The 13,854-nt window shown below is 46.3% G+C and overlaps 1 protein-coding gene and 1 long non-coding RNA gene across 2 annotated transcripts; one reads left to right on the plus strand and one right to left on the minus strand.

Moving 5' to 3' along the window:
* The first annotated feature begins 65 nt into the window (after positions 1–65).
* LOC113947084 lies at positions 66–1,715 on the plus strand. Its single transcript, XR_003527635.1, has 2 exons — positions 66–572; positions 1,181–1,715. It is a non-coding gene; the product is annotated as an uncharacterized LOC113947084 (long non-coding RNA).
* Positions 1,655–12,694, minus strand: LOC113947083 (C-terminal-binding protein 2). The gene is made up of 9 exons (XM_027643316.1): positions 12,578–12,694; positions 11,787–11,941; positions 11,551–11,695; positions 8,929–9,135; positions 8,107–8,321; positions 7,194–7,324; positions 6,896–7,023; positions 6,225–6,345; positions 1,655–5,191 (listed from the first exon to the last, which is right to left on the minus strand). Exons 1-9 carry the CDS (start codon positions 12,624–12,626, stop codon positions 5,020–5,022), a joined length of 1,323 nt encoding a protein of 440 aa, XP_027499117.1. The 5' UTR covers positions 12,627–12,694; the 3' UTR covers positions 1,655–5,019.
* Between the last annotated feature and the right edge of the window lie 1,160 nt (positions 12,695–13,854).

Genomic DNA, 13,854 nt, shown 5'->3' on the forward strand with positions numbered 1-13,854 from the left:
CGGGGGAACGGGACAGAGACCGAGACACTGCCGGGCGGTGTGAGGGGAACGGGCGGGGGAACGGGATGGGGACCGGGCTGTGAGAGGGGAACTGGGACAGAGAACAGGCACGGTGTGACGGGGGACCGGGACGGGAACGGGGACAGGGGCCGGGGCGGTGTGAGGGGAACCGGGACAGGGAACGAGGTGGTGTGAGAGGAACCGGGATAGGGAAACAGGCCGGTGTGAGGCGATCCGGGACGGGGGAATGGGACAGGAAGACGGGATAAGGATCGGGGCGGTGTGAGGGGACTCCGGGACAAGGAAACGGGACAGAGAAGCGGAACGGTGTGAGGGACGGGACGGGAACCGGGGCGGTGTGAGGGGTGCTGGGAGGGGGAACCCGAGGCAGCCGGTCATGGGGCAGGAGCCTTCCTGCGGCAGGGCCTCTCACGAACGCCAAGTTCAAAAACTGGAATTACCGAAGAAATGAAGGAGCTTTAACCTAAATTTCGAGGTAAACCCAGAAAAGAACCAGTGCCCGTGTCAGAGGCTGGATCCTACGGCTGGCGTGAGGAACCGCACGGTGCCGCGTGCGTTGCTTTCCCGTGAGGCAGATTTTTGGAAAGGCATGTATTTAGGGAGGGATTAAGATCCAAAATCTTAATGAATTCAGCTGTCACGAGGAACTGGTAAATTTGAACAGTTCTCATGCAGCATAGTACATTGCCCTAAACTTGCCCCTTTTCAACATGAACCACCACGAAATACTTCAGAATCCCACAGCTGGAAAAATGACGTGGTTTTACATCTGTTTCTGCTTGTGCAGAAATAGTACCATCGTGTGAAAGATTCCAAGTGGTCCTATATCCCCCCTCACCAGCTCAGACTCACATTGCCATGATAAAGCAGGCCAGCATTTCCCATCTCCCGAGCACGGTGGTGGGTATTCCAAAGGCACACAACCAGTTAGACCAACAGTGATAAAATCCACCAAACCAGGGGGTTCTTAACTGTCATTAATGATCGACCCAGGGAGCATAGGCCATAAAGCATGAATTAACTTCAACTTATGAAATACTTAACAACTTTTCTATGCTAATTGCTAATTCTGTTGCACCGACTTCTATTACAGTTAGAAAACTTAAGTTTCATGGCTTAATTCTGTGTGTTAATTTCAAATATTATTTTACTGTAAAAGGGTGAAGACAGGTACTGCTGTTAAATTACACACTTCAATGGCTGCTAAAGCAGTACAATTCCAGCTTGTGAGAAGTCAGGTAAGTAACCATCAGGTGCCATCCAAAAGTGTCCCTTAAGCACTGAAGATGCCTGCTTCTCCAGTCTGTACCCTTCCCAGCCTTGACTGATGGTCAGTGCTCCAGAATCCAAACAAAGTAATTTGCCAGAGTGGCTGATCCAGGGACCAACTGTGTGGTTTCTCTTATTTGGGAAAAGCAGGACTGATGCAGACACTCACCTGTGCAGGTTCTCAACCCTCCCCTTCAATATCGTACCTAAGGCCACCCCTTCCATAGACAGCAGCCGTGTTCTTTGGAGAATTTTATTAAAATATATCCAAGAAGTAATCAAACATTTTCTTATGAGTCAGGAGAGAACCGAAGTGAGAAAAACATCTGTACAGAGGACAGTGCTGTAAGTTTTTCTTTACATGCTTTATTTCAATGTTTCACAGTTTAGTCATTGTCTACAAAAATATATTTCTGAAACTCTGAGTCCTCTATAAAAAAAGCTGGTCAGCAGCAGTGACCCTGACAAACAGAATGTACCTTGGGACAGTGTGAGCACCTCCTGTAAGCAGATTAGTGCAGCTAGGGCACTCCTGCCTCACCCTGGGAGACTTCTGTTCTTTGGGATTAAAGCTCTGCACTAGTTCTGAAGGAAGGCATTAAAAAAAAAAAAAATCATTCCACTTCTGTATACTGCACTAAGCTTGGGAGGGGGAGCTGCAAGTCAGTGTATCACACAGCAGAAAGTGCTAACAAAGCACTTGGCACTCAGGGAAAGGAGAAGACCTCAGGGTGCTTTAGTACTGGTACATTTTTCTTTGAGCTCTCCGTTCAGAACAGCCTTTGTCTGGTGATAATAGGTTCAGGCTGTCAGCAGAGGTACAAATGGCAAACAGGCAGAGTAATCCTATAAGCGCAAAGAGAGTCCTTTTTTGAGGACAGGATAAGAGTTCTGTTCAGTTTTACATCAACATTTTCTGCTGTGGCTTTAATCAAGGGGAAAATTGCCTTCAAAACCAATCACAAGTTGTTGGATAGAACAGAGCCACTATCAGTGCTGTCAGCTTCAACTCCTTAGTACCCATAACTGGAAATATTCCTTATAACATCAATTATTTAATTCCTACGCTTACTAGTCACCAGTGTATCTAGCCACCACAAATAAGAACTGAGAAACTCAAGTGTCCCCCAAATGAGATCTTTCTACTCTTCCTCTGCTCAGTTATTTGACTGGTCTACAGAGATACCTGCAGTTAAGAAAAAAAAATAAATTGCCTCTTTTAAAAAAATAAATCTATCTTGCATTGTGCTCTAGAAAAGACAAGGTCAATGTACTCTGATCCTCAGAGCTCATCAGTAGAAGCCCCTTACCACAAAATAATCTCAGACCTGAACCCCTAAGCAGGGCAGGAATTTTCAGCAGCGAGTAAGAGTAGTTATTGACAGACTGCTTCCCTAATGTGGTAACAGACAGAAAATGAGCTCTCTGAAAACTTTTCCACACCTGCCTGTCAGAAGAAGTTTTCTGAGCCAGCAGCTTGTGAAATCTAGATTTCCTTGAGATTAGAGAATTCAGGAAAGTGCTGCTGGTTATTTTAGGTACATCTGCAATCAATGGGCTTCTCTAGGCTTTTGTTCAGAAAAAGTTCTCCTGTAACTTGTGCCTACCACCAGTCCCAGTCTGATCTGCTAAACCTGAGCAGCCAAGGAGGTATATGAATTTTAAGTAGAATCAGCATCATCCACGAAAACACAGAAGCCATGAACCTTCACTGAGACAAATACCTTATCAAAAAAAGACACTCAGCACTAGAAAACTAATATCATCTCACTAATGCTAAACAGTTAAACTGTAAAATCTGTAAGAAAACACCTGAAGTTTACTTCTTGACTATTTTCCTTTCTTGAATTGCTGGGGGGAGTGAGGGGGTGGAGGAGAAAGGAAAGAATCACTTCACTGTATTAGTAGTAAGCCAGTATATAGAAGGCAGTGTTGGAGAAAAATTTAAAACCAGGAAAAAAATCTGAAAACTTACTGATTCCGAAAGCTTTCCTCACCTTCCCAAACTCAACAGCCTAAACAGGATTTTCATCCTCATACTTCAAGTTGTTTTTCCAGTCTGTTCCCATCTGTTCAGCTTCCAGTCACAGACACACAACAGAGAGAAGAATCAAGGGAGGCTGAGAAACCCACACATAGGGTTTTGCCTCCCATATAGCACCTACTTTATATATCAACATGAACAAATCAATCAGAAATTGTTACGTCCTGTGCACAGAAAGCCTGTAACTAAAGTGTAACAAGATGAAATTAAAAGAAGATTTGGAATTAAAGAAAAATTTTGTCCCGTGGAACCTCTTTTTCTGAAGACTCCACACCCCACAAAGAAGCTGTTCATATTCAGTCGTTTGTGAACTGGAAAAGACTTGTCAGCAACAATCCTGCCTTGGCTTCGGGTGAAAAGCTGAGAGTGTTCATTCTCCTTTAGTATCACAAAGCTTATTTACATAAAACAAACCACTGTCTGGCCTTGCCCTGCCCTGCCACAGAGATGCAGGATATCAGAGAATCATAGAATATGCTGAGTTGGAGGGCACCCATCAGAATCAGAGTCCAACTCCTGGCCGTGTGCAGGAGACCCCAAGAATCCCACCAAGTGCCTGACAGCGTTGGCCAAACGCTTCTTGAACTCAGACAGGCTTGGTGCTGCCACCGCTTCCCTGGGGAGCCTTTTCCAGTGCTCACTCATCCTCTGGGTGAAAAACCTTTTCCTGACTGTCAAAAGCCTTCTCCATCAGCACAGACAAGTGGGATGTCACCTCTAGCTGATGCAGTTATGCAAAAAAGAAAAAAACAAACCTGTAGCATAAAGTTTAGAATCCCAGCACGATGGATACCTTGTGGATAAACACTGCCACAGACTGTGAGGTACTTGTGTGTGAGGAACCAGCAACTGCAGCTGCACATTATTGCTACTTGCTGTCTCTCAGGGCAAGCTTTTCCCATTTCTGCATTCTCCTGCCTTCTCCAAGTTACAGACTCCAGGGTGAACTATTCTGAAGCCTCACCAACACGGTGGCCACCAGAACACATTTGATGACATTTTAATCCCTTCCAAATTATTTACAAGGCTGGCTTTGAGACTGTTACTTTTAACTTCAGGCCTAGAACTGCATAGAGAAAATTTTGTATGGTCAAGAACTAGCAGTACTTGCACTACGTCTCTTCTCACAGGAAGCATTAATTAAAACAAGCAAAGTAACACACAGAGCTTAGCCTAGGCTGCATTCTATCAAGGGCATAATGAAGACAGTAGTCACAACTTCTCCAATTCACTAGTATTTTTTCTAATATTCCAATGGCTACACTTAAGAGAGGTTCAGCCAAATTAAGTTAAAGCTACAAGTCACAACTGAAAAGTGTGCACTGAAGTCTGGTGTCAGGAACACTGAGGACCATCCCTGATCAGGCGGCTTCACTTCTATTTTCGAGTGCACAAGGACAGCTCCCTGTCACAGACAACTGAAGCAGATATATGGGAAAACTCATTCATTAAGCCAAGGAGAGGCAAGGTCACTGCTGCCATGCCCCAGAGAAGGAGAAAGATTCATTGAGAGATTATAACTAAAGGGTTACAAAAAGGCAAGAACTAAAGTTTGTCGGTAATGAAATGCATTCTCCCGTCCCATATGAACAGGAAACAGTCTCTGTAGGGTGTTAAAGAAGGTCCTAGGAGGAGATTACCTCCTACTTTTTTCTGCTGCCAAAGGAGAGGAGAGAAAGACGCTGCTATTGGTCAGCAGGAATCTCTCTGTCTGCATCCAGTTTGCTCGTCTCTCCTGGGGAAGGGGTACGTGGTGCAGAGTGAGAAACAGGAGGAATCCCATGAGCTACAATCCCTTCCACTACTGGTGGTTCTGGTAGCCCAGGGGTGGCTACTCCCACTACTCCTGGAGGAAACCTAAAACCAATAGAAACATAGAAGTTACAAGCTTGTCCAACAGTTATTCAAGGAGAAAGGAGCTGTGCCCTCAGACAACTGCTGAATACAAATCCCTCTTTCTAAAAAATTCTCTGAGATAGAACACAGGAAAAGTCTCCAGAGCTGAAGAGCAGCAGTGATATCCTAATGCCAAATGACACCTGTTCACAGACAGAGATAGTCTCAGTTCACATCCTAAGCATTTGGATAAAGGTACAAAGTTTATCTCCAGTGGAAAACAGTGTGAGGCACTGTATGAAGGCACATGGAGGGCTGGGAATTCCCTCCCCATCAGCAGGAGGAATTTAAGCTGCAGTTATCTTTCACTGGGCTCCATGACAGAAAAAGTAAGGAGCTGAACTAAAAAAACACCTAGATGCGAGATGAAAAACAGGAGAACAACACTCATGAATTGCTAATGAACTATTTTTCCATTACTTCCATTCTGCCTCCATAAATATATCTGAACCTCTGTAGATCTCTCATAGAAGGGAAGGATATATTACCTACTTTGCAGATGGGAGAAAAACAGAAGGGAAGCAGCCTGCCCACAATCACTTGGCAGGTCTGTAACAGATAAATAAACTGAAATACACTCTATTTAGACCACTGAACAAAATCCACTGGACAATATCTCAATAACAGTCCACATTTGGGCTACAGGCAAGAACTGTCCTTTGTTTATACAGCCCTAATGATATGCACAACTTCTAAATGTTCAGTTCCATGCCTTTCTGGGGGGCATCCAGCAGACTTTCTTATATTAAGATATCTCTTGGGCAGGTCTTGCAAGGATTTGCAAAAATTGACTATTATGCAGCTGGACCTAAATATGACCGAGTACGTGTTAAATCCTAGTACAGGTTTAGAAGAGCTGCTGTTCAGAGCTCATATACAGAGTATTTAGGAACACAGACATACCTGCTTGCAGGTACATGTACTTCTCAAACCCGCAGAGGGATGTTGGCCTACTTCAGCAGGAAGATATGCTTGGCCAACCTACATATCTCACCTGTAAGCTGCAGCTCCGTTGAGTTCTGGGTGGACAGTTGCAGGATCAATACTGGACCACTGAGCTGCTAACAGCAAGTACTCCTTATTAACACAGTTCCTCAAAGCATCGGGTATGTGACCTGAAAGAGCACCAAGAATGACAAAAACAAACAGGACACAGGTAGGGGAGAGCTTGTTCCCTGCAGCATTTACAAAGGAGAGCAGAAAGGAAATGTGCAACATCTTTTTCATCTACCTCCACAGGATAACAGTGGGCAGGGGAGACTCTCCTCTGAGTAACCTGGTCTCTGGAGAAGACAAGACATTGATCCTTCCTTCCCACTTCTGTGATCTTGAGAAAATTATTGACCACAACCTGCAATTGCTAAGCCTCGCCCTTTCAAGAGACAACACGTACTACTTCAGGAAAAACACACAGTCTAACTGTCAAAGGAATTACTGCAAAGGATTTGGAAGATGTAGTTAAAAGGCTTCCCCAGGGATAGAAAGAGCCACTCCAGCATTAGGTACAAGATTCTCAGAAGGCAAAGATACAATTATGAACTTACACTCCAGTCCCAGAAACCAGTTACTGAGTCCAAGTTTTCAGAACAAGCAGCATAATCCTTGCAGGGAACTAAAAGAACACTAATCAGCAGCAGCTGCAGAGCACACAATCTCCTTCATTACCTGTAATAGCTCTGCGGATCTCTTTAGCTGCGTCTTCTCTGGATTCAATGGAAGCCTGTTCACTGTACCAGGCAGTGTGAGGGGTGCAGATAACATTGGGTGCATCTTTTAAGGGCCCCTGAGCAAAACTGAGGGAGGAAACAAAAAAAAAAAAAAGTATTTTCTCTCCAGAAGTGATAACCCCTTCTGTCCTCTTGGGCATCACTGTAACCCCAAATAACAAAAAAAACCAAAAGAATCATCCAGCTTAGGTGATGTGAGTCCCCAGACAGCAGCAGGCATGCAGGTACAGCGTTACCTGAAAGGCTCAGACTCGTGCACATCCAATGCTGTTCCTCTGATTCTCCCCTCTTTCAAGGCTTGTGCTAAGGCTTTCTCATCTACCAGCCCTCCCCGGGCTGTGTTCACTAAGAAGCAGCCCTGACGCATCTGGAAGAAGAAAAATATTAAGTGCATTGAGAATGAGACTTTTCATGGAAGCTAAGTGAATCTTGGGAAGTCTACTGGAAATGAGCAGGAGTCTGCAGTGATTAGATGAGGCCTGCAGGAATTAGGAGTGCTCTCACTGCAAAGCTAACCACAGGGGAAATGCCTGCAAGCAATGCTTGAGAAATTTGCTTTAAAAATGAACAAACAAAACCACAAGACACCAAGGGCAAAAGTGGAACTCTCAAGTTCTGCACTCCATATTCATCCTACTACATTAAAAAAGAAAGAGGACATGAATCAATTATCCAGCTATACAAAACTGGACTACAACATCCAGATGTCTCTCATAAAAGCACTGGAAAGCATTCATATACTAGTGGAGTGTAGCCCGAGACTGACTTTGCAGTGGGCTTGGGCAGAGAAGCTTTGGCAGAGTTGTGTAAAAAAAGGTACACAGTCCCAGCCACACCACTTCTGGCTCTAACCAGCACAGTGAATCACACATTTTAAAGATAATCTGAAATTACTGAATCACCCAAAATATTCTTTATAAATGATATTACTTGGCAAGAAGAGCCAATCCTGTTCTTCTCTTAACATGAAATTCTACACAGCACAAAGCACAGGCACCCGGATCCACACGCTCCCAGCCTCCCAAGGCAGCAGGAGGCACACAACAGAGGCAGCAGGATTCACACGCTCTCAGCCTCTGTGAAAGCAGCAGTTTCTGTTTGCATTCATTTCCACAGCGCTCTGTGGGGGAAATCAAGCTCCTGCTGCACCTGTTTAATAGTGAAGTCATTGATGAGGTGATGGTTATGTTCATTCAGGCTGCAGTGCAATGTGATGCAATCGCTGTGCATTAGTAGATCCTGCAGGGTTCCTACTCGTTGTAAACCCAAGGATCGCTCCACTCCATCCGGCAGATAGGGATCATAGAAAATCACGTTGAAGCCAAAGGACTTGGCTCGCAGAGCCACTGCCTGTCCAACTCGGCCTTCACAAAAGAAAACCCACAATCATCAAGGAAAGGTAAAACAAACTTTAAAGACAAGATACTGAGGTAGACTGGGAGCCTACACTGGAGTTTACTGCCAGGGCCCAAGGTACTGCAGCCCTGGAAACCCCCAGGATTGCCATAGGGATCCGGAGGAGGCTATTCAGTGCTGATCCTATGTGGCTAATTCTAGTCTTTTTCCCCATGCAATAGACAGAGCTTCGTCTAGAAGGAGCTCTGTTTCCAAACCAAATCTGGACCCTGAGTCAGAGGTAGTAATAATCTGACTACAAGAACTTGGAGAAGGAATTAGTAGCTTTCAGGAGGCTTTGTACTGATACAAAGCCCAGCACACAGGGAAACAGTCACCAAGAAGAGCTGTATGAATGTTCCAATTCTAACCACTTGAAATCAAAAAAGAATCCCCAATCCCATGCCATACACCCAACTCTTGAAGATATCCAGCATGACAGAATAGGGCACTAGCATTCCTTAGGAGTCAGTGTGTTTCACAAAGAACAGTTGTAAAATTATCGCTTTTTTCACTCTTAGGTTCCCAAAAAATTTCCAGAGTTCTCTTTTCAGTGTAACAGTGGCCATCACTTACCCAGTCCAATGATGCCCAAAGTCTCCCCACGGATACGCACAGCGCCTCCAGCCACCTCTCGAATCTGTTCGACACTCGAGGCTCGGTTCCCTTCCCGCAGAGCCTGGTGGAGCCAAGTGACTCGGCGATAGAGGTTCAAGATGTGGCAGAGGGTGGAGTCAGCAGTCTCCTCTACTGAGGAGGAAGGGATGTTGCAAACTGCAATGCCTACAAAGCCACAGAGGTCATATAAGATTTTCAGCGTCGCAATGCTGAACCAACTTAAAGCTCTTTAGGCACAAATCCTGAAAGATAAATCAGTTCTCCGGAAGTACTGCTGAGAAACATGGGATTCATTTCAGAAGCTCATTCTACAACAACACGGATGTGACCAACCAGCTTTTCAATCCCCCAGGAAACACCACTCCTTCCTTATAAATATCCACTTGATTGACACACTCACCAGAAAAAAAAGCCCAAACGGGTCAAAATGAGAAACTGGGTCATACAAGTGATGCAAGAAACTGACTTTTAGGAGACCTGTATTCAAAAAGATGCACTCCTTCCACAGATACCCCTGATAGATTAATTGGCAGACTGTAGAATTAAGACAGATGGCTGAGCTCCTTCATGCATCACAGTCCAGATGCTCACTGCAAGCATCAGCCTCCCCAGGAGCAACAATAAGTAACTAACTCATTAAATGCAGAGAGAAGCCACAGGAGCCTCTCTATTCATTTGAAGTTATGCTTAAAAATAACAATACAACACCACTCTAGAATAACATACAACCACAAGGACCATAAAACCCATGGCTAGAAGTATCAGGTAAATTAGTAATGGAAATGAGTTAAAGTCCTAGAAGCATAAATTAGTGCCAGAAAAGGGAAAGATGAAACACTGTATCAAATTCTGGTCATTCCTGAGCAGTCTATTTACTTTAAAAAAAAAAAAAGGAAGGAGGAGGGCTGGCAAAATAGCACTTCACTGCTGCTACCCTTCAACAAACCAGCCAAGAAATAAAAATAATGACTAGATGAGAAAATGGTCTCTTCCCTAACATTACCTTAGCCACTTGTCAAACCAAGGCAACTCTTCTGCCTCAAAAGACCACCACCCAGCTAAAAACTAGGAGTAAAATCTAGGCAGTGGTTGAAGGCATCACTGTTTTGTAAGCCTATTCAGAGGAGACATTTCACTTAACCCAGACCATGCTTTCCCATGAGAACTGCAAGAGCAATGGCCACAGACAATTCCACATATTTGACTCCTTCTCTCTATCAAATCATTTCCAATTGTGCCATAATGCCACACAGACAACCTGGAGGACGTGAGGAGAGGTGATAAGAACCCCCAACTTCTCTTAATCTCACTGGTTACCATCTCACTCAACTCTAAACAAGCCCCATGCATCCATCTGTCACACAGCTAGACACAAATTTGTCTTAACCTGCAATATTATGCCTAATGTAAGAAAACACAAACACACAACAGCCCTTTGGTCTGAAGATTCAGAACACACAAGGAACAGTATCTCACCTCAGAATGAATTAAAGGGCCTGGCTAAGCATGAAAATAACCATTAATTGTCCATGGAAAGCACATCTGGCCATGCATAAGGGTCATCATACTATTGCTCCAAAGCAAAAGTGGCAAGCAACAGCCTGATGGTGAAAGAAGTTTGACTCATTTCACCTTGGGTTAATGAGTGCGAGAAAGCTCTGAATCTGAACGAATCCAAGATATGGATGGTGACTGCAAGTAGAGAAACCCGAGACTAGATCAGGTTCCAAACTCAGCCCAAATATGTAAAGGCTGGATGAAAGCCAGGGACCTTGCCAGGAACTCTTGAGACTATTCCCTTGAATCATCCAGATGAGAAGGCTCTTTAGACTCAGTTCAAGCACTAGCCAAATACACACTTTTCATTTATTTGCAATTCATCTGTTCTTACAGATCTGAACACTGTAATGCCTATCTCAATTTTATATACAAATACCTATACTTGATTTAAGGTTAACCTGACCTGCATTACATTAAGGAAGGTTTCAAATCCCTGACATTGAAAAAACTTGAAAAAGAAGGGGCAGGGTAGTTCAGTGATCCATCTCAGCCTGGAGACTACAAGGTCCAGAAGTCTCACTCCCATGTGTTTAAGATATAGCAGCTTTTTGTCACCTGCTCCAGAGGTTCTTCACATGCCTAGGGCTCTTAAGGGATCACTAATAAAGTTTTGAATCAGAACCTACCTGCAGATACAAAATTAACAGGAAAACTCATCAAGCATTTACAGTGAGTTTATCCTGCATCACAATTTACAGGCAGCTTTCAGACAGCAGTTCGATGAACACTTACAAAATCCCAAAGTTGCCTCACCAAAAGTTACTTAGACCCCATATTCAGGTTCCTGGATCCCTCACAACAACAAAGACACCAACATCTATAGCAGAGCAATCTGAGAACTGAGAATCCTTCTTCCAAGTCCCAATATTGGTCAGCTTCCTCACGATGCCTGATACTGAGCAACCCCAAATCTTCACATAAAAGTTTTTAAATGCACTCAGCTATAAAGCACAAAAACACACAGTGTTCCACTCCACATTCAGTCGTGATTCCAACACACACCTACTGGTGCCATCATACCTAATTCTGCAGCAGATTTGATGTCAACATTGTCATAGCCACTGCCAATACGCACAATGACCCTGAGGGCTTTGAATTTCTCCAGATCCTGACGAGAAAGGGTAATGGTGTGATACATCAGAGCTCCTACTGCCTCATTCAGCACCTGTAACAAAAACCAGTCCACATCAATATCTGGTTTGGTTACCTAGGAGGCAGAGCTGTTCCTCTGAATGCTTGCACATTTTCTCGCCCACCTTTTCGTGGATTTCCTGAGTTGACTGAGCGTCACAAAATGCCACTGTAGCTACATCCTTCAGGATGGGCATCTCCACAGTGCAATCTCGTCCATCCAGGAGTGCAACCAGTGGCCGTGCTGGCATTGGACCATTCACAATAGGAGGCCGTATGCCTATTGGGAAAGTCAGCAGGAGTGATCACATAAAAGACAAGAATTTAGGAACCCTCCTTTGCTAGTCCAGTAAGTCACTAATAATATTTAGAAACACATTAGGCAAAGCAAAAGACATAAATAGGAAACATTGTGGCTGGGCTTCGCAAACCAAGATTTGGGGGAGGGCTCTACCCACGTTTGTTACAAGCGCACTGGTGGCTAAAAAGGTCAATACGAGATAGGCACGTCCGGTTGCAAAAGGCACAGCAGAAAGACTCCTTAGACAAACACAGGGAAAAAAGCTGGAAAAAAATACAACCACCTCTGCCACCACTAAGTAAAGGAAAATAAAGTATGTTTTATCAATAATGAGATAATAGAGGTGCTCTACTCAGAAGCGCATCATCTTACTCCGGGCTCCCGAAACGAGTTACAAAGTCGCTTCAGGCCCCCCCATTACCGTGCCCACCCCTCCATCGCAGCCGAGATACTGTTTCCTCCTTGACGGAGCAGAACTCGTATGTTCTCGGCCCCTCCGACGCTCACTGGCACCCGCTCCTTTCTCGCAGGCCGCAGCAGCCCCCGCGGGCGGCGGGGCCCGGGCAGGGCCGGTGCCTCCCCCGCCGCTGCCCGGGGCCGCCCGCCCCGCCTCACCTTCGCAGATCCGGTCCAGCCGCTGCCGCTTCACTTTGTGCCGGTCCATGGGCCGGGCGGGACGCGCCGCCCTCGGCGCCGCGCAGGGACCGGGAGCGGGACCCGTCACCGCCGCCCGCGCCGCGCCGGGGGGAAGCGGAAGGGCCGGGCCGGCCCCGCCGGCACCGGGGCAGCGCCGCTTCCGCTTCCGGACCGCGGGGCGGGGCGGGGGAGCGGCCGCTCGGTGCCCGGCACTGGCGGGTCACGGCTCCGGAGCTGCGCGGAGGATCCTGGGATGTAGCTTCAGGGACGCTCCCTACGGGGAGCTGTTCCAGGCAGCTCTGCCTCGGTGCGGCCCCTTTGCGGCCGTGTCTCGCACCCCTGTGCCGTGCTCCCGGGGCTGGGTCAGCGCCGCGATGCTCGCTCACCCCGAGAATCCACTGCACGAATCCTCACCTCCAGGGGGAGGAACATCACCAAGCAAGTGACGAACAGTTTATTGAAAAACAAATTCAAGCTGTTTATTACGCAAATTTTCCTGGTACCTGATTGATGTCCATGCAATTGATCTACGCAGCCCTTTCCTTCCATACCCCCCCCATTCCATTCAGATATGCCATAGCATGTTTTAACAAACCTGTGTGCCTTCCTCCCGCTCTGCCCCAGGGTTTGGTGGGCAAAAGATAACACGGTGATAATGGGAACTGCCAGCTGGTGACCAGTTGTTGGGAGGAAGACTCTTGAGGAAGTTTATAAACCTGCAGCTGGGAATAGCCCTTGATAACCCGTGTGAACAGCAGCCCGTGATTCCCCCGGCATGGACAAAGAGCATCTCAGTGTAATGTAGCAACTATTACTTGCTCCTGACAATTGAAAAAAAAAAAAATGCATGAAATGGAGGTGATGAGAATAGGGCTTAAAAAGAAAATACTGGTTTTCTGTTCGAATTCTGCCAGGTGCCAGAGGAAAATGAATTGCAGTCTACAGTTGTGTATGTTTTGCCTTTCTCCCGCCCTACGGAGCGCTTCTGAAGGCTGCGATTCTGGGAGGCGTCCGTAGTCATTTATCAGCTGGGAAGAGTGTCACCGTGTCTGCGCGTCCTTTGGGGACGGCATAGCCCGACCCGCGGGTTTCCAACCCCGCGTGTGCGGGAACCGCGCCCGGGCTGCGGGATCGGCCCCGGCCGCGCCGACAGGGGGCGCTCTGCGGCAACGCGGCCCGAGGGCGGCGGGACCATCCTGGGATAGGGGAGAGATCCCGGGATAGGGGAGAGATCCCGGGATAGGGGAGAGATCCTG

The sequence above is a fragment of the Corapipo altera genome, unplaced genomic scaffold, assembly GCF_003945725.1.
Source record: "Corapipo altera isolate COAL_440 unplaced genomic scaffold, ASM394572v1 75, whole genome shotgun sequence".
NCBI classification, from domain to species: domain Eukaryota; kingdom Metazoa; phylum Chordata; class Aves; order Passeriformes; family Pipridae; genus Corapipo; species Corapipo altera.

Excerpts from the sequence above, each read along its gene's own strand:
- LOC113947083 (XM_027643316.1), bottom strand. The coding sequence starts at position 12,626 with ATGGACCGGCACAAAGTGAAGCGGCAGCGGCTGGACCGGATCTGCGAA. Across the intron at positions 9,136-11,550 it reads CAAATCTGCTGCAGAATTAG|GCATTGCAGTTTGCAACATC; the intron begins GTATGATGGCAC and ends GTGGCTTTGTAG. Across the intron at positions 8,322-8,928 it reads TTTGGGCATCATTGGACTGG|GCCGAGTTGGACAGGCAGTG; the intron begins GTAAGTGATGGC and ends TCTTTTGTGAAG.